The sequence below is a fragment of the Strix uralensis genome, chromosome 1 (assembly GCF_047716275.1).
Source record: "Strix uralensis isolate ZFMK-TIS-50842 chromosome 1, bStrUra1, whole genome shotgun sequence".
Lineage (NCBI taxonomy): Eukaryota > Metazoa > Chordata > Aves > Strigiformes > Strigidae > Strix > Strix uralensis.
In genome coordinates, this window is record NC_133972.1 from 12,107,136 (window position 1) to 12,125,267 (window position 18,132).

Consider the following 18,132-nt stretch of genomic DNA (forward strand, 5'->3'; position numbering starts at 1 on the left):
CTACAAAAAGGACATTGAATGGCTCGAGCGTGTCCAGAGAAGGGCAACGAAGCTGGTGCAGGGTCTAGAGCACAGGTCGTATGAGGAGCGGCTGAGGGAACTGGGGGGGTTTAGTCTGGAGAAGAGGAGGCTGAGGGGAGACCTCATCGCCCTCTACAACTCCCTGAAAGGAGGGTGCAGAGAGCTGGGGATGAGTCTCTTTAACCAAGTAATAAGAGATAGGACAAGAGGTAATGGCCTCAAGTTGCGCCAGGGAAGGTTTAGACTAGATATTAGGAAGTATTTCTTTACAGAAGGGGTCGTTAGGCGTTGAAATGGGCTGCCCAGGGAGGTGGTGGAGTCCCCATCCCTGGAGGTGTTCAGGAGTTGGGTTGACATAGCACTTAGGGATATGGTGTAGTTGGGATCTGTCAGTGCTAGGTTAATGGTTGGACTAGATGATCTTCAGGGTCCTTTCCAACCTAGGTGATTCTGTGATTCTATGAACAGTAGCAATGACCGAGCAGTTTGTTAGCAGGAAGGAAACCTTTCTTTGCAGTCTTCTGCATTTACATCTTCTTGCATGCATCACTACACCTTGCGTTTAACTCACTGCCTTTATCTAAGAGAAAAATTAATTTTGTCCTTCACCTGTGAGTTCGTGGGTTTTTTCACTTCCTTTTGAGACTCCAAATATTTGAGAGAGAGGCCTGAAAATGACATGTATAATTCTTCTCTCATCTCACTTAACCGTGCTGTAAATTCTGGTGAGCTGATGGCCTATACATGAATTGGCTTGACTGAAAATTAGAAGTGTATTGCCCGAGTTGCCTTACTTTATTAGAATATCATAAATATTACATTTTCCATCAATTTCACTTCAGGGAGAAATTTATAAACGACATTTTAGGGGTGCCGCTGTGCTTACACAAGCCACCAGGTGAATAGTTCGGCTCTTTCTTTGAAATGTCTTCATCCATCACTTCTCACCCTGCAGATCTCAAGACAGTGTGTGCTTCTGCTTGCTGCAGTTCTGCTTTGGCCCCAGACTTCACCCGAGGCCTTGAGGGACGTGCCCGCCCTGTTATCACCGTGTGGTATCACGTAAGGCAGGGCGGGCACGAGTTGGATATTTGCTCGATGTTACGCTTGAGAAAACAGACTTGCTCCCAAACAGAATTAAAACTTATTAAATTACATCCTTCCTATGAAAATCACTAATTGGACGTGAATTTATGCTTTAGCTAGCTAGTGGAGAGTTCAGAGCTACTTCTCAGCAGGTGCGGTGGAAGCCTTTCTATACATTTGTAGCTGAAACAAAACATTTCTAATATAATTCACTTTAAAGGACATTTCAACAGTTCTCCTCTGCTGAATTTTATCTTTGCAGGTGACCTGTGTTACATCTTTCAGCGTAGAAATATACAGAAAACTCTCTGAATGCCTTGTTTTGTAAAACTGTTTAAAACTACAGTTGTTCTCCCTTTTTCATATAAGGAATCAATCCCCCTGCACACTCAATGTTCTGTCCACCACAGCATTTTCCTCACAGGTTTTCCAGAGTGCCCATTCTTGGCGCTTTCTAGGCCTTCATGCTTTTAATGCTGATTTCGACCTCAGCGAGCTCTTAGGACGGTGACACTGCAAACTGGGGGAAGGTGGAAAGCTTGAGCTTGTTTTGTCACTCTCTTGTAGTTTCTGTGTGCCATTTACATTCTGCTACAGCATTTTGAACAGAAAGCCACTAGGAAAACATCGACAGGCTTTGCGTGGTGAGGCCGGACGAGCCTCCCACGACGCTGCTCACGCGTGTGACCTGAACGGGGCAGGAGCGGGGCCGCAGGGAAGTGTCTTTTGGGTTGAGTGTATGTATGTTGGTGACATAAATATCAGCTTTACTTTTCTCAGTCGTTCAGAGAACTTTGTGGTGTCATCAGATGTATCAGGAACATCAGTGTGAGTCTTGGTCACGGAGTGGTGAAAAATTTACGTCTGTGTGTGATTAGAGCTGGGCTCTGAAAATTAAATCAAATGCAATCCATCATTGACCCTTACAAGGGTTTTTTTCCTAGCTGGAGCCAAACACATAACCTACTGTAATGTGGTAAACATCCTGCAAATCTGTAATTCATCCTCTTCTCTCATGTATTTGGATCGAAGGGAAAGAATAATCTTCTTGTCAGCAGCTAATGTCACGTTTGCAATGCCTGACACCGTGATGTGGGGCGGCACATGGTAAGAGAAGACTTCTCCTCTCCCTGGGAGGGGTGTTGGCTTGGTGACTGACGTAAATTTTCAGATTATGTGCATCATTTTCCATCTCAATTAGAAATGCAAGCATGGGAAAAAAAAAGAGTAAAAAGCAAAAACTATGTGGCTATAGAAGCTTCTTTGTTTAAAAAGTAGTTAAGGAACTGGAGGAAGATATTTCTGTAAATGTTTTTTTTTCCTCTTTGGTCAAAATGTAACTTTTTACACACAGGGTTCTAATACACAGATTTTTTTGAGACTATTTTGTTCTTACCCTGTTTCCCTATTCAGAGTACACTAAGATGGCAATCAGGGACGTGGTTTAGTGGTGGACTTGGCAGTGTTCGATTAACAGTTGGACTCGATTATCTTAAAGGTCTTTTCCAACCTAAACGATTCTGTTATTCTGTGTATATATATATATATATATGAGCGACACGGATATGTGTAGATACACACAGAGATGGCTCGAGGGGCAGCAATGTTAAACGGAGCTCCTCCGGCGGCGCCATCAGCACTGCGGCGGGGGGGGGTGCCCTCAGGCCGCCCTCCCCGGTACCCCGGAGAGGAGCACCCCGAGACCCCCGGTCCCTCAGCGGGGAAGGCCGCCTGCTGCCCGGGCCGTCCCGCCGCTCCGGCTCCGAGAGCGAGAAGCCCCGGGATGGGATGGGGGGGGGGGGGGGAGGTGGGGGGAGGGGCAGCCCCGGATCAGGCCCCCGCTGCCCGCGCCACCCCCCGGAGCCGGAAGCGATCGCTGACCCCACGCCCGGAAGCGCCGCCCCCTCCCTCCGCCCGCGGGCGAGCGCGGCGCGGGTCTGGCGAGCGGCGAGATCTCGCGAGAGGCGCCCGGGCGGGGCGGGGAGGGGGAGAGCGGCGAGTTCTCGCGAGAACGGGGTGTCTGTGCCGGCCCCGGGCATGCGGGCGAGGGCGGCGGTGCCGCGCGCGATTGGCGGGGCGCGGCGCCCCCCCCCGCTCCGCCGCCGGCTCCGCGCATGCGCCGCGCGCCGCCGGGCCGTGTCCCCGGTGCGTGTGTATGCGTGTGTCACCCGCGCGCCGCGCGGAGGCCGCGCCAGCGCTGCCGGCGACTCGGGACCGGGCAGCTGGGAGCCACCGGGCAGGGTAAGCGGGGCTGGGGGCCAGCGCAGGGCCGCGCGCCGCCCCGGACAACCCCGCCCGGAGGCGGCCCGGCCACGGCCTGACCCCGCCGCCCGGCCGGGGAGCGGGTGAGGGAGGAGGCGGCGGCCCTGCAGCCCGCGCCCGGCGGCCGCACCCCCCCCCCCCCCTCCCTGCGCAGCGCCGCCCGGCGCCGGACGAGGCAGCCGCGGCCCGGGATGGAGTGAGGAGGCCGCCGCCAGGAGACACTTCCGCGTTACGGGAGGCCGCGCCGGGCCCGCGGGAGGCTCCCGCCGCGCCGGCCCCAGCGCCCGCCCCCAACGCCGGCGGCGGCCCCGACCCCGGCCCCGGCCCGGCCCCGTATGTGGCGGCGCGGCCCCACGTGAGGCGGCGCGGCCGGGCGGGCTGCGAGGCGGGCCGGGCCCCGGCAGCCGGCCGGGGAAGCGAGCGAGCGAGCGAGGCCCCGGTGCCGGCCGGCGGGTGTCCCCGTGTGTCTGCGCGGCGCCGGGTCTCCATGGCGCCGGCAGCGCCCTGAGGGCGGCGGCGGATTCCCTAGGCCGCGTTCTCGTCCTCGGCCGTGAGTGAGCTCGATGCCGAGCACCTCGGACGCGGCGGCCGGCGGGAGCGGGGGAAGCCGGGGCTGGGGGAGCGGCGGCGGCAGCTCGGCGGTGGAGGCGGCGGCCGACAAGAAGCGGCTGCATCACCGGAGACGGAAGCGCTTCGCGGCCCAGCCGCAGCCTCCCCCCCCGCCGCCGGCCCCTCACCCGCTGCTCTTCCCGCTCCTGCAGCCGCCCCTCCTGCAGCCCCCGCTCCTGCAGCCGCCGCTGCCGCCGCAGTCCCTGCTCTTCCTGGCGGCCACCGGCGCCTCCTCCTGCTGCGGGGACGGGGGGGAGCGGAAGCGGCCGCGGGGCAAGCGGCGCTCGGGCTCCCGGCACAAGCGGCGGCGGGGCCGCGGGGGCGGCGGCGGCGGCGGCGGGACCCAGGAGGCGGAGAAGCGGCGCGGTAGCGGGGGGCTGAGCACGCTGGTGGAGGAGTACGACGACGTGAGCTCCCAGTCCGAGGGGCTGGTGGGCGGCAGCGGCGCGGCCGGCGGCGGTGCGGGCAGCGGCGGGGGGAGCCCGGCCTCCTCCTCAGGCGGCGGCGGCGGGACCCAGCGCCAGAGGGGCGAGGCGGAGCGGAGCGGCCGGTCCCGCCGGGAGCACCGCGGCAGCAGCGGCCGCTCCAAGGAGCGGCACCGGGAGCACCGCCGGCGGGGGGAGGAGAAGGCGCAGCAGGAGGGGGCGGCGGCGGGCCGCGGGGGACCCGAGGCCTCCTCGTCCTCCTCCAAGTCCCGCAGCCGCCACAATCACACCGGGGGCCAGGACCGGGAGGGACTTAAGAGCGGCGGCGGCGGCGGCAGCGACGGCCGCAGGAAGGGCTCCCTCGCCTCGCCCGGCAGCGGCAGGAAAGAGCGGGAGAGCAAAGCGCACCGGAGCCGGACTAAAGCGGCCAAGGAGCCGCCGTCGGCTTACAAGGACCCGCCGAAGGCCTACCGAGACGACAAGCCCGAGCCCAAGGCCTACCGGCGGCAGCGCTCGTCCCCCAGCCCCGGCCGGGACGACAGCCCCCCGCTGCACCGCTCCTCGCAGAGCCAGCGGAGCCGCAAGTCGCTCAGCCCGGTGGGCGGCCGCTCGCCCCTCAGCCCCTACAGCCGCCGCCGCTCCCCCAGCTACAGCCGGCACAGCTCCTATGAGCGCGGCGGGGATGTGTCGCCCAGCCCCTACAGCAGTTGGCGCCGGTCGCGGAGCCCCTACAGCCCCGTTATCCGGTGAGTCTGGGCCCGGGGGGGGGGGGGGGGCGGAGGGAGGGCCGGGACCGGGCGGGGGGGGGCGGAGGGAGGGCCGGGACCGGGCGACGGGGGGCTCGGTGTGTGGAGGAGGGGAGTCGTGGCTGGGGCTGGGCTGGAGGGGCTGGCCAGAGAGGCTGCATCTAGCAACAAAACCCCTCCCTCTGGCTGCCAGAAAGCTGGGCTGGGGGGAAGGGGAGCGGGACACGTACAAAGATCTTCCTGTCCTGTCTCGGGGAGACGCGGATGTCTGTAACACTCGTGCAGCTAGTTTCTCTCCGTGGGAGACCACCTAGCTGGAAAAAGGCTTTTTAAGTATTAAAGGGCATGAGAACATTTTCAGGTGAGAGGGATTGAGTGAAGATGCTTCTCAGAGGACAGGTTTGCTGAAGGACCAGTTTTAATTTCGAAATCTTTGCTTACAAAGGGCAGAGATTCTCGGGTCCATTTCTGTGTATCCCGTTCCCTATACAAAAGGATGCGTGCTAAATATATTTGTGTTCGGTTTAATTCCTGCTAATCTAAAGAGCAAACAACCTGACAAGCAATTCGTGTTACAAGCGTTTCTTGTTCTTTTTAGAGGTCTGTAGAAAGACTTAGGCTTTCCATTTTGCTAGGGAAAGGAGCCAACGTCGAGCTTTGTTAAATTGTCTTTCGTGCTTTACACGACCTATGAAAACGTACGTAAGCTCTTTTCCCAGCAAGGTTACCTACGTCTGTGTATTTCATGTGTGCTTGCAAATCATTTTCTTACTGCTAGCGGGAACTCTGAATGTAATGGTCAGCGTTGCTGTGACTCTTTGAATTTTATATGGAGATGAAATATGGGCTGTACCTCTCTAATCAGATACAAACCATGTTGCGGAACTAAAGCTCTTCAAAATACTCGAACTTGTGGCAAAACCACTGGGAATTTAAAGGATTTGCTTAGTATGTATTTATAACTGAAGGTTTTTATTTCCCATATTGGAATCTTGCTGTTGCCTCATTGTTTATAGGCTTACTTAAATTCACATCTGGACTTCAATTTGAAATGTCAGGTGATTTGCCATACCACTGGCAGGAATTTGGGGCGCAAGGCATTACCTGGTGGATTTTCTGAGGACCGTTCTCTGGTGTTTCTGATGAGCACTTCGCGTGGGGTACCGTTTGGGCTGTCCCACAGTGTGTCCAGTGAGGATGCTGAAGCCATTCCTGCGGGCTGTTGGTAGAGTCTGCTGTCCTGGGTGTGCATCGAATGCTGGTTAAAGAGCAAAGTAACAAAGCTGTGTCCTACTTTGCTCAGAGGGATAGAACAAAGGTGCCTTTGGCAAAAAAACAGCGATTGTTTTAAGGTATGGTTGTGTGGAATAATTTTGTAAACAATAGGGTCTTTCAAGCAGAAAACACTGTGAGTGCTCTGAAAACCAGCACGTCGTCGTCGTCCGCGAGAGCCTGTTACAAGTGGTTAAGGATACTCTTTGGAGATTATTTGAATAATAGAACAGCAGGAATATTATGTGCAGAGTTTGACTTAAACACTCTAGAAATCAGATGATTTCTGCAGGTGCTTATATCCTCGAATAAGAAAGCTGATAATGACGAACAAAAATATGTACGCTAGGTTTGCACTTACAAATAGCTGTATTAGATTGACGGTCGAGTTAGTTTAGGATCCTGTCATGCGCTGACTGATAGGGCTGTAGTAGAAAGTACAGGAGATGTTGTATGGGAGACAGTTACAGAACAAAGTTTTGTAGGAGTGTTGTGTTTCTTTCTTCTGTTGGTAGCGGGCCTGTGATTTGAAGCACGAGAGTTAAAATCTCCTGATTTTTGTATTGTTTCCGTAGTAAGTGTGTAAATCTTCCATTTGAGCTGCAGGTCTGTTCCTAGGAGTTAGCTTTGTGACTTCATGCCTGCCTTCCTCCAGCTAAACTGTAATTTGCATTCCATCTTTAACTGCCTACAGATAAATTACATTGCTAACAAATGCAGATTGTCAGGTTTACTGGAGAGGGGATTGGAATGGCCGAGTGGAAAGAGGAGGTTGCTGGTATGTAGAAAGCAAGGTTGGTCTGTCCTAATGCAGCATTCATTGTAAAAATGTCATTTTCACAGAAAACGAAAGAAACCAAAAGTGTGAAGGTAAGGTCAGTTGTTCCTAATGTTTGCCTGGTGTGGAGAAATGGAAGTTGGAGTTTCTTTGCTTCCATACAGCCATTGTGCATTATGTGTGTTGCGGTGGGGAAACAAAGATGGAAGGTATTTATACGATTGTTTTAGCCATTGAAAACTGTGCCATAATCACTCTTTTGCTTGAGTCTGTGGTACTGTGCCCAAAACGCTGAAAATTTTTGCTGTGCTGTTTAGATAATAGTATAGTGGCCTTAGACTTGATAGAATATTATGGTTTCATGAAGGCAACAGCTTCTTGCAGCACCTGTCTTCTTCATCTGAATGATTTAAAGACTTAATTCTGGGCTTGTATCCAGCTGTAATGGTGTCAAGACAGTAAGAACTTCATATGTGACTGAGCATTCCAGGCTGCAAGTCTTTTTGCTCTTTTCATTCTAGATCTCATACATGTGTCTTCTGTGATGTTACATAAAATTGTCTAGTTAATTTGGTATGTAGAAAATGAGAACAAAGTGGTTCTAGCACGCTTGGAAAGCTCATGTGTCTTAGAGTGCTGATTTTTTCATCTAGGACTTTGAGCTGCTTAGGGAGAAACTTCTAGTAAACAGTTGAAGAGAAACAAGTGAAATCAGCTTTGCTCAGTTGAATCCCTGGTGTTCTCAAGCAGCAGCGCAGTTGCTGAAGAGTTTTGAATTGCAGTAGTAACTCTGACTGCTGTCTTTCGGTGATGTTGCCTGGAGGCAGGTTCTGAAAAGAAGCAAAGACATTAGATAAGCTTTCCACACTTGGAAAATTGTATTTGAATGGTAGACTAATTGCGTTTTCCATTATAATAGCAGTAAACGTCTGTGTTTTGGGCAAACTGATTGTTTGAGCTGTTTCCATTTGTTGGACAAAACGTCTTTACTTGCTGCTGGTGAATTTTATTACTATATTTTCTTGTGGATAGTAGCACAGCTGTTCTAAAGTAGCACATGCACTTTTTCAAAATGGAAATTATTTCGTAACACCAAAAGTATGAGGTATTATTTACTGATAAGCTGAATGGATTTTTAAAAAAATCCTCAAGAAAAAGGGGGGGGGGGGGGGGGGGGAGAAAACCCTATGGTTGACAAAATAAGCAGACAGCGTCTCTCTTTGGAAACTAGTTTAGGATGAAATTGTAGGAAGGGAAAAACTATTTTTCATAACTTCAGTCAGGTCATATGCTATGTGATCACACATTTAATTCAGTTAGCTATATAGATGAGTAATCACATTTTTCCAAATTTGGATACACCTACCCATCTGCCTAGATAAAAGTAAGTGGGTGGGGCACTACTACCATAGTACTACTGTGTGCGTGGATGTTGCTTATAGGAAAAATAGAAGATTTCTTACTGGCACTATAGACCCATCTCATTCTCTAGCTGTAGCTAGTCTGTAGTAGTGAGGCTTTGCAAAATATGGATCATTTATGTGCAAAACCAAAACAAGCAGAGGGGAAAATGGTAAAATACATATTCAGTTAGTAAATGCCTTCTTCATGGGGAAGACATGGTTTCATATACAGATGCAAAAATATCTTTGAATCCAGTAATTCTGCTACGTTTGGACTTAAAGGAGTAGGAGAGATTTTCAGACATTTTTTCCCCTTGTTTGGCGAAAATAGATTTTTTTACATAAAGCTCTCTAATCTTGTTTAGTAAAACAGTATTTTGCAGAATTTAAAATGTAGTGAAACTGTAGGTTTTCACTGTTTGGAATAACTAATTTTCCCAGTGCGTATTGAGGCTCTCACTCTAGTACATATTCTCCATTTATTAAGATTTGGTTTGATACTTGGCAGTGGACTTTGCCTTTTGCCCAGCCCGCCATGTTGATGTGCCTTTCCTTTTCCTCATTGCGCTGCTTCTCTCCTTATTGTGGGAAGGGACATAATTTGAAAGATTTGACTTTTAATGTGTTTAGAACATGGCATTTGAGTTGACTTTTTGCTGGTTGGTTTCTCTGTAGGCAGAGTTCTCATCTGAAAATACAGGGTTGTAAAGCAGATTTAAGAAACAAATAAAACTCATGTTCAGGATTTTTCAGTATTCCTATGCTATATGTATTGGAGACCTTTTTAAAGGTTTACAGTTTGAGTCAGGCAAGTTATGTAGTCTTCATGCACAAAGCAGCTGAGTAGGTGGTTGGTTGCAGAGCTGCTTAGAATATAACCTTGAACTAGGGGCTAGAGGAAATAAATAAAATTAATTAATAAGGCATCAAGTGAGAGAGCACTATTATTACTGTTACGGCTTAAAGAAATGAATTATACGTTTGCCTGCTAGTGCAATGTGGAAGAGCTATACTATGAACTAGAATGTTTTGTCAAGGTGGTTTGCGTTACTGAGAGATTATAAATGTCTTGGAAGATCTGCGGTGAAGCCAATTGATTAAATTTAGGTCTCCGTTTTCAAATACAGTATGACCTTACCATGCAGGGGAAGATGGCAGTGCTTAGTCAGTAGTGCAGCGTTCACCCGTAGTTAATGAAAGAGCTGGGTCACACTGGGTGTTTTAACCTCCTGCCGTCTGGTTTCTTGTTTTTCCACTCTTATTCTCATGAACCCCTTTGTGCTATGTCTTTACAAAAGTTACTGACAGATTCGGTTCCTGTGTTCAACTCCGTAGACCCTGATATATTCCAAGTAAAATATTGTTTGTGCTTAGGTAACGCACGTAGCTGGCTACTAGCATGTTGGATTTAGCCCGCTCTTAAAGCGGTTAAGAAGAAAAGAGGTTTTCAAGTTTACAAACATGAGAAGATAACACATGACTGTTCTGATTTGTCAATAAAATGTAATGCTTTTTTTGTATTAAAATAAAGGGAGGATTGGAATGGGAAAGAAAGAAGCACCTAGAAAAGTAACATGGCAAGAAAAAACAAGTGAGCTGAATGAGACCTGTATTCCTGGAAATCTGACATATGTAACACTGTTATTTTTCTTTCCTCTGTGCTTTCAAATATCGATATAGTAAAATACAGCACTTTTTGAGTTGTAAGTTACTGTTTGGAATTCTTTCATTCTGTGCTTGAGAATATAAGTGATACTACATCAGTAGACTCTTTTTTTAATTCAAGAATAAATCTACTGTTTGGTAATTAAGTTACCATGTGCAATAGAAGTGCGATAGAATGTTGCCTTGTGAGAAGGAGGAACATTGTAAGAGTTTTGAAACTTGTAACTTTGATAACACTTTGTAACACTTTGATATCTTTAGGTTTTTTATACAGTAAGTACATTGTATTAATTAAGCAGATTAAAAATGAACAGTGGTTTGTTTTATGGAATCTAGGCTGCTAGGCAAAAAATATTAAAAAGAAAAAACTGTGATACCAAGATTATTTTTTATAATTATTTCTTAGAGGTGGAAAAAAAGGCATTCTTTTTGTTGCTCTGAAAATCAGAGGAAAGCAGTGATGAGTTTGGTTTTGGGGTGACTTCCTTACTAGTGCTTTCTTCCTCTAGCAGTTTCTTTAAATCTGCCTTTTCTCATGTATGTTTTGTAGATAATGTCTTGAACTTTTTTTCTGGTTTTATTTTATAGCTACACATAACATTATGTAATTACTTCAATTTCCCTTTGCAGATAATCTAGTTGTGCTCCTAGTCTCCTTTGTTGCATGCCTCTGGGGAAGAAAAAAAGCAGCTTTAGAACTTGTTAGTTCTAATGCAGACCAATCCTACCGATAGTTATGATTTTTAGGCAAATCAGTTGTTTTTTGTTTTTTGTTTTTTGTTTTTTTTTTTCCTTTTTCCCCTCTGCATATAAAAACATATTGAAATCTGTCAATGGTTTGGAAGTGGTTTTATGAATGTCCTGAAGTCTGGCAGTTATCCTCTCTGTAGGGATATAGACCTGTGTGAAGTGAATTGAAGATGCTCAGAGAGGACCGTTAATGGCTAAGCAGAACTTCTGGGTGCAAATAGGAGGAAGCATCAGAGAAAACATACCTGAACAAGTGGCTTCTTAGTAGTCTCTCCCCATGGGTGTTACCAGCAGATGCTGCCGCTGCTTTTGGTTTGGGAGATGGGGCTGTGGCCCTTAGGTTTAGTACACTTCCTCATCTCGCCGGGCTTGGGAAAAAGCGTTTGGATTGTTTCGTTGGATTTGTTTGCTGTTTACAATGCAGTTCTCTGCAGTTGTAGCTGCTGTTCTTTTGTTGCTGTTTGCTGTGTTAAAAACAGACTTCTAACTGAAGACGAAATAGTTGGTGATAAGTGAGCATCAGATAAGGTGTTTTATATGTGTGCGTATGCATGCACGCATGCACATTTAATAAAAATCTGAATTGTAGAGAGTACTGTATGTTTCAGATGTATTTTCTCCTGGTGTTTTTTCAGTGTCCCAATAAAATGTCAGTGTCCTGTTAAATGGCAGACACTGGCTATTGTCTGAGCCCATTTCTGTGCTGCTGTGACATCATCTTTTATGTCAAATGAGTGTTAGCTCTGAGCAGAGTGAATTGGCTGGTTTTATTATGTATATAAGGCAATATTTCTCCACTCTGAGTTCTGTATATGCTTTTGAGGGAAAGCTTGTAAATGTCCATAGTTTTGGTTTTGTGCCATTTTTGTGCATAACTTGTACATAAGTTTTGTCTAGCCTGGAAGGTTCTCTTGGGACTTTTGAACTAACACTGATGAAAGAAAGTGATAGTTGAATATTTGAAAATATCATTAGGGTTATAAAACCAGCAGATTTTGTCACTGTAATTTGAATAACTAGCACTTTAACAAAGCTGCCTTTTGCTTAAGATTCAGCATATGTCTGTTTAATTGAAAGTGTTAATGTTTTTGCTCTAACTCTCTTGGGTCTAGCCCAGTGGACAAGGTACAGCAAGGGATTCTTGCAAAGGCCTTTCGGACATCAAAGGAAGTTCTAGTTTATTATTAGCCCAGACGTGCACTATGTAATGCAACATAAATTTTTGTGCTATCGTAAAATTAAATACTGAAAAACTTTTGGAAAAATTAAACCAGTGCAGCGATTATACTCAGTCAACATATTTCATAACTAGGCTACTATCATTTTGATCTGCTGTTAAGGGCTGTAGTATGTACTGGAACTGAAACTTAAATATTGGTGTGCATGTGTATTTGCTGTCTCCCACATGATGCAATTCTGACATGAGAAAGTTATCCTATTGTTGTTTGGGGTGTGGAACCTGGGATGGAGAATGGTTGGGGTTTTTTGCTGAGCTTGCACAAATCCACATTCACATCCCAGACTCGTGACTAAGGTTGGTGAAATATGTATATCGATCCACTGTCAATACTTGGCTTCCTTACATGTTTGTTTTTGAAGAAAGGGTAAAGATCTAGGTTGTTTTTGCCGCAGCTTTTCAAAACTGCCTCTTCCCCACAAAGTTATGGTAGGTGAGAGGTGAGCATTAGTAGTCACTAATTTGAGCAGATTTTCTCATTTCATCCTTTATAGTGATCTAAATGAGCCTGTTTTACTTTGAACCAAAGTGGAACAGAAACAGTCTTATGATCAGGCGTGGTGTCTCAGCAACTGTAGTGTCTTAAGCTGCTACTTCTCTTTTCAAGTGCATGTGGAATTACATCCATATTTCTGTTTGTGACATACTTTCTTTAGTTTCTTTCAAAACAAACAAAGAAACAAAACCCCCAAACCCAAACCAACCAGAAATTGTACTTATGAAAGAAATGTAACTGATTTTGAGACCTTTAGGGCAGGTTGTAACCTTAGTGCAGGTTGCAATGAGGTCCTTGGAGTGGAGGTTGTGTTCTACAGGTAACTGGAGCGAGTGCCAGTTTCCAATAGCTGATCTAGGAACAAGAGATGCAGGCAAATGTTTTCCAAGGCAGGTCAGTGACATGCTTGCAAATGATGCGCCATTTATAGAAGTCAGCTTAAGACAAATGGGTCTTATTAGCTTGGTTTTGATGCTGGAGTAATATAATTATGCTGATCCCGCAGCTGGTGCGGATCTGTAACGGTATACCTCTGCTTGAGCTAATAATTCCCCTCAGAAAGTAAGATAACAGTGTGAGGAGAGCTCTGGCCTAGTGTATGTATTGTTTGGATAGTCTCAGCCCTCCTTTTTTTTCCTACTATCCCATCTTCGGGATTTTGTACTTTTTAACTTTTACTCTAATTTGGCCAAGCCTCTGAAAATCTTCTGTGGGATTTAGTACTTAGATTTCCGAAGCAATAATGAGCAAAATAACTTCGGCAACATAATTTATAATGAAGCAGAAGCGAGTTTTCAAGGGAAATGTTTTCTGACCAATATTATGTTTTTATTTGGTTTTTAATGGACATTAATATCTCTTTACTGAAGTGAACCAAAACCTTGCGTTTTGCTTGAAAATTCAGAGAACAGAACTGTGGAGCTTTTTTTTCCCTTAAGGTGTAAAAAACTTCCATTATTATTATTGTTGTAGTTATTGTTGTTATTATTATTACCATCTGTCATTGTTATTCTGCTGTGCCAGAAAATTCTACAAAACCTGCTTCCTGGCATAGAATTGAATTGTGTAGTTTCAAAGAGTTGTCCTAATCTGTGGTTTTATTTTATTTTATTTACTTTCAAGGGTCTCTAGCCATTTGGATCAATTTCAGTTTTACCTATAGAATTTCGAAGCTTGTGCTGTAGTATACAGCGTGCATGCCTACGCATTGTTTTTGTCACTTCTATGGAAACTTGATTTATCTCAAAGACTTTTTATGTTGCTTTAGAAAGAAGACTGAAAAGAGTTCTTTTTACAATGCAGGAAAAGTGTAGATTTAAAAATTAGGAAATATTGCACACAAAAGAGAAATGTTATTGTACTATATTAAATATTTGTTTAGCTGAAGCATTGAAATGTAATTTCTGGTGTTGGTAATTAAAACTGAATTAATTTAATTGTTACTAAAATGAAACTTGACATAGGGGTGGATAGTCCTGGCCATAATGATTGTAGTTGGCTGTTTAGTTTTGTTTGGGTTGGTTGGTTTGGTTGGTTTTGTGGAGGTTTTGTTTGTTTGTTTTGGCAGCCTCCATACACTGGTGCTATCTTTTGAACTCTGAAATTCTTGTATCTCCAAGAAGTCTTATTTTTTTATTGCTTGATACTTTTTTTCTTCGTCCAGCTGATGAATGCTTTTTTTTATCCCTATTATGCTTTTTCCTCCCTTCAAGTGGTATACTCAAGCAAAGTAGACTTCCATCAAACTTCAACGAAGAAATTACTTGTAAATCTGGTGAATACCCTTGCTATTCTAAGTATGGTAAAATGGATTAAAATCCCCACATTTCATTTATTTCATAACATTTCTGTGTGATATAAGTGGATTAGGCTACTTGATTTGTTCCATGCCCTTCACCTCAATTAAATTTTTTCCCTTTTGCTTTTTAATGAACTGAATCAAAACTACTACTAGGCAAATTAGGATATCCCTTTGAAAAATTGAATGAAAAAGAATTCATATTAAATGGTGGGTTTGCACAATAAAAGTGCTTTACTAACTGTTAAGATTTCCACCCCCGTCCCCACCCTCATTCTAGGTTGAATTTTCCTTCTATGGTTTCACAGATGGCTTAGATTGCATTTTTTCTTTTTTTCCCTGTTAGCCTCTATATTCTGATGCAGGCATAGCATAGGCCTACTTGTGAATTATATTTGCTTATCAGTAGCTGTAACAAGTATTGGGTATTTTTGTGGTTTTTTTGGGAAAAGTATACAGTTAAATTTTGAAAAAGAAAAGCTAAGATTTGTTGTTGTCTTTCAGTTGGTTATATTGCAGCTTTTAGTATTCAGTATTTTTTTTTTTTCAACTAACTCATTTTAATGACAGTTGTGAAAGTGAAACTTAAGACGTTGCTACAATTACTGCTTCAGTGTTGTGTTTAGATGATTCTTGTCATGTTGTAACAGTAATTTCATTTTGTTGAATTCTGGTCATGTGGCCATCTGAATTTTTCTCAAATACTGCATATGCAAAGGTGTTTGCACAAGTTGCATAGGATCAGATTTTCTTTAAAGGAGAAAAGTATCTCTAAGTAGTGAGGAAAAAGGAGCAGATCTGTCCTCTTGGTATTCATGTATTTTGCAGTTCTTTAATGGGAGAAACTACATCTAAGAAAGCTTTAACTTTTTCTAACAACCTGTTTAGGTGTAGAGTTAATCAATCAAACTCTATAGATATGTTTTTCTAATGCACGATCTTTCCTATTTTGTAGACTTTTGTTTATACTATAAGCATGGTGATAATGGTTGGTTTAAAGCTGTCCAACAAGCAGATACACTGGGGGAAAGCAGCTAGACTAAATTTTAACTGGGTAAAACTCTACTTTGTTGAAACAGGAGATCAGCAAAATCTCGAAGCAGAAGTCCATATTCATCAAGGCACTCGAGGTCTCGTAGCAGACACAGGTTGTCTAGATCCAGAAGTCGTCATTCAAGTATTTCTCCTAGTACATTGACTCTGAAGAGTAGCCTGGCTGCTGAGCTGAACAAAAACAAAAAAGCAAGAGCTGCCGAGGCAGCCAAGGCCAGTGCAAAAGCTTCTAATACTTCAACACCTACTAAGGGAAGCACTGACACTGCTGTAAGTGCCCCTCAAGTGAACAATGTAAAGGACCTGAAGAAAATAAAAACTGAGCATACACCTTCTCCTACAAGCAGTGCAAATTTGAAAAATGACAAGGCAAAAGCAAAGGTCTCACTTCCCGAAACAAAAGGGGAAAATAATTTAATTGCAGACAAAATTACTAAACAAAAACCTGCAGCAGTAAAAGAGAATAAATTAACTGTTGTAAAACAGCCAACGGTCACTGTAAAAGAGAAAAGCAAACCGAGTACACCAAGTGTAATAGCCAAGGAGAAGGATCGAGTTGTTGCACTACCAACCTCCACACTGCCACCCTTGCCTTTGCCTCCCACGCTGCCTGAAGATAAAGAAACTGATAGGTGAGTTGTGACATAGATTTGCTTTTTGGGGTTGTCTGTTCCTTTTCATTATTGTTGTTATTGTCTGTTCTTTTTTTTTTTTTTTATTGTTATCATTATTATTTCCTTTGGAAAATAAATACAAACTTATTTGCTAGATCAGGCTGATGCATTAGGTAGTTTGTTCTTGCTCTTCAGCTGTTTAATGTGATGATTGTGAGTGAACTGAAGGAATTTAATCTTAAGAATAATTTAACTGGCTCTTGAAAAGAGAAGAATTTAGTTTGGGAGGGATCTTTCAATAGAAGGTACTCTAAAGAGAAGATTTAAAATTGCTGGTAGATAATAGCTTTGGGAGTAATGCAAGGATGCATTCAAGGATTTAAGATTTCATGTTCGGTGCAAACGTGTACATACTTCCAGGGAAAAGTTAAATTCAGTAGCAATATATGAAAATTCTTTAATTAGCTGGGGTTTCACATAAATGTTCTCTTCCTTTGGAAGGCAGTTGTTTTTATAGCTGTGTGTTATTTTAGTATCATTTATCTCCAGATAAAGAGACCAGTATTATTTTGAGTATGTGTAATGGAAGTGAGGTTCATGGCTTGTCATTTGTGTTAACTTTTAAAGAGTAAAAATTGGTCTGTATGAAGAAACTCATGTCTGTATTCCAAGTGTCATCTGAGTTTAGACTACATTAAGTCTCTTCATAGTCCTGAGAGAGAATACGTGCTGTGATTTGCATTGGGAAACCGTGCTGTTGAGCTGTAATTTACTGTTTTTCTTTTGGTTTGGTGATGAAGTTGAGAAAAGTTAATTTTGTTTTCACTTGTGGTGTTACAAGCCTCTTGCATGTGTAGAAGAAATCAACTTCTCACAGCAAGTAAACCAGAATTTCTCAGCACTGAAGTAATAAGTAATTTAAGTGTGATACATCTTTGTAAAAAATCAAACTGTAAAAGGAAAATTTAAAACCTTATGAAGTACTGTATTTGTATTCCACATCTGTGAAACTAGCCTGTCTTCTCTTGTTCTTTGAGAAGTCTGTGGTGCGTTTGATTAGTAAAAGTAGTTATAACTAGAGATGTAACATTTCTCTTGTGTTTGCTAGTAATTTAATGCTATGTTAAACATTAGGATGCTTTGGCAGATAAATACAACCTAACAAGGTACCAGACAGATTTATGTTTTTTTAGTACTAGAAGAGAAATCTTTGTTTCTTGCCCTTCAGCACTGTAGCAAGTGTCGTTCCAGTTGTTCAGAATCACATCTGTGTGGCAAATGTGCAGTTAAATTTAAATTTGTGACAAAACCATCCTCTCTAGGTAAACAGGATTTCTGATACTGTTATTTGAGGGCAAGATTTACTGTTTTAACTAAAAACTAGGCTAACTAGTTTAACTAACTAAATATGACAGGTGTTGCAGTGCTAATTGCGATAATATGAAATGAGATTTCATCTTGAAGCTGGCTAGTTACTTCTCATTATTAGTATTTTTTAATCTAATACCTTTTTTTAAGTATAGCTTAGAGGAGTCCAGCTACAATTAAGCTATGGTTCTGTCAGCACTGGGCTCATTCTTCTTTCAAAAAAAAAGTCTAATGCTTGCAAACAGCTGCATTAGAAAGATTAATGGGAACTAATAGAATGTTGTTTATGCTATGCTTAGTTTTGCCTATAGGATGTTATAAACTTCAGATCAGAATGGTTGTGATTACAAGTCGTGATAAAGCTTAAGTCATCAAAGAAAAATGATCAATGTTTTTTAGAGGGGAGGAGGGCAAAGGTATTTACCTTGGGCTCAGAGTTACTACGGGGAAATTGTGCCAACCAGGAAAGCTTGATGCTGTGCAGAACTGTGTCAGTTGTGAAGTTCACCAAGAATCTGATAAACCAACAAATAACCTATGTAAAGCAAC

General features: G+C 44.4%; 1 protein-coding gene across 6 annotated transcripts in view; it reads left to right on the forward strand.

Annotated features, from left to right (window-relative positions):
• Positions 1 to 3,230: 3,230 nt before the first annotated feature.
• The window catches only part of CDK13 (cyclin dependent kinase 13), a 49,769-nt gene continuing 34,867 nt past the window's right edge, over positions 3,231 to 18,132 (forward strand). For 5 of the 6 annotated variants that reach the window (XM_074888268.1, XM_074888440.1, XM_074888522.1 and 2 more), the window contains exons 1-2: positions 3,231 to 5,149; positions 15,628 to 16,233. In XM_074888268.1, coding sequence (XP_074744369.1) covers positions 3,933 to 5,149; positions 15,628 to 16,233 — 1,823 coding nt within the window. In that variant the 5' untranslated portion in view covers positions 3,231 to 3,932. The remainder of the gene's footprint in view (positions 5,150 to 15,627; positions 16,234 to 18,132) is intronic. The other variant, XM_074888351.1, reaches the window with a different exon arrangement.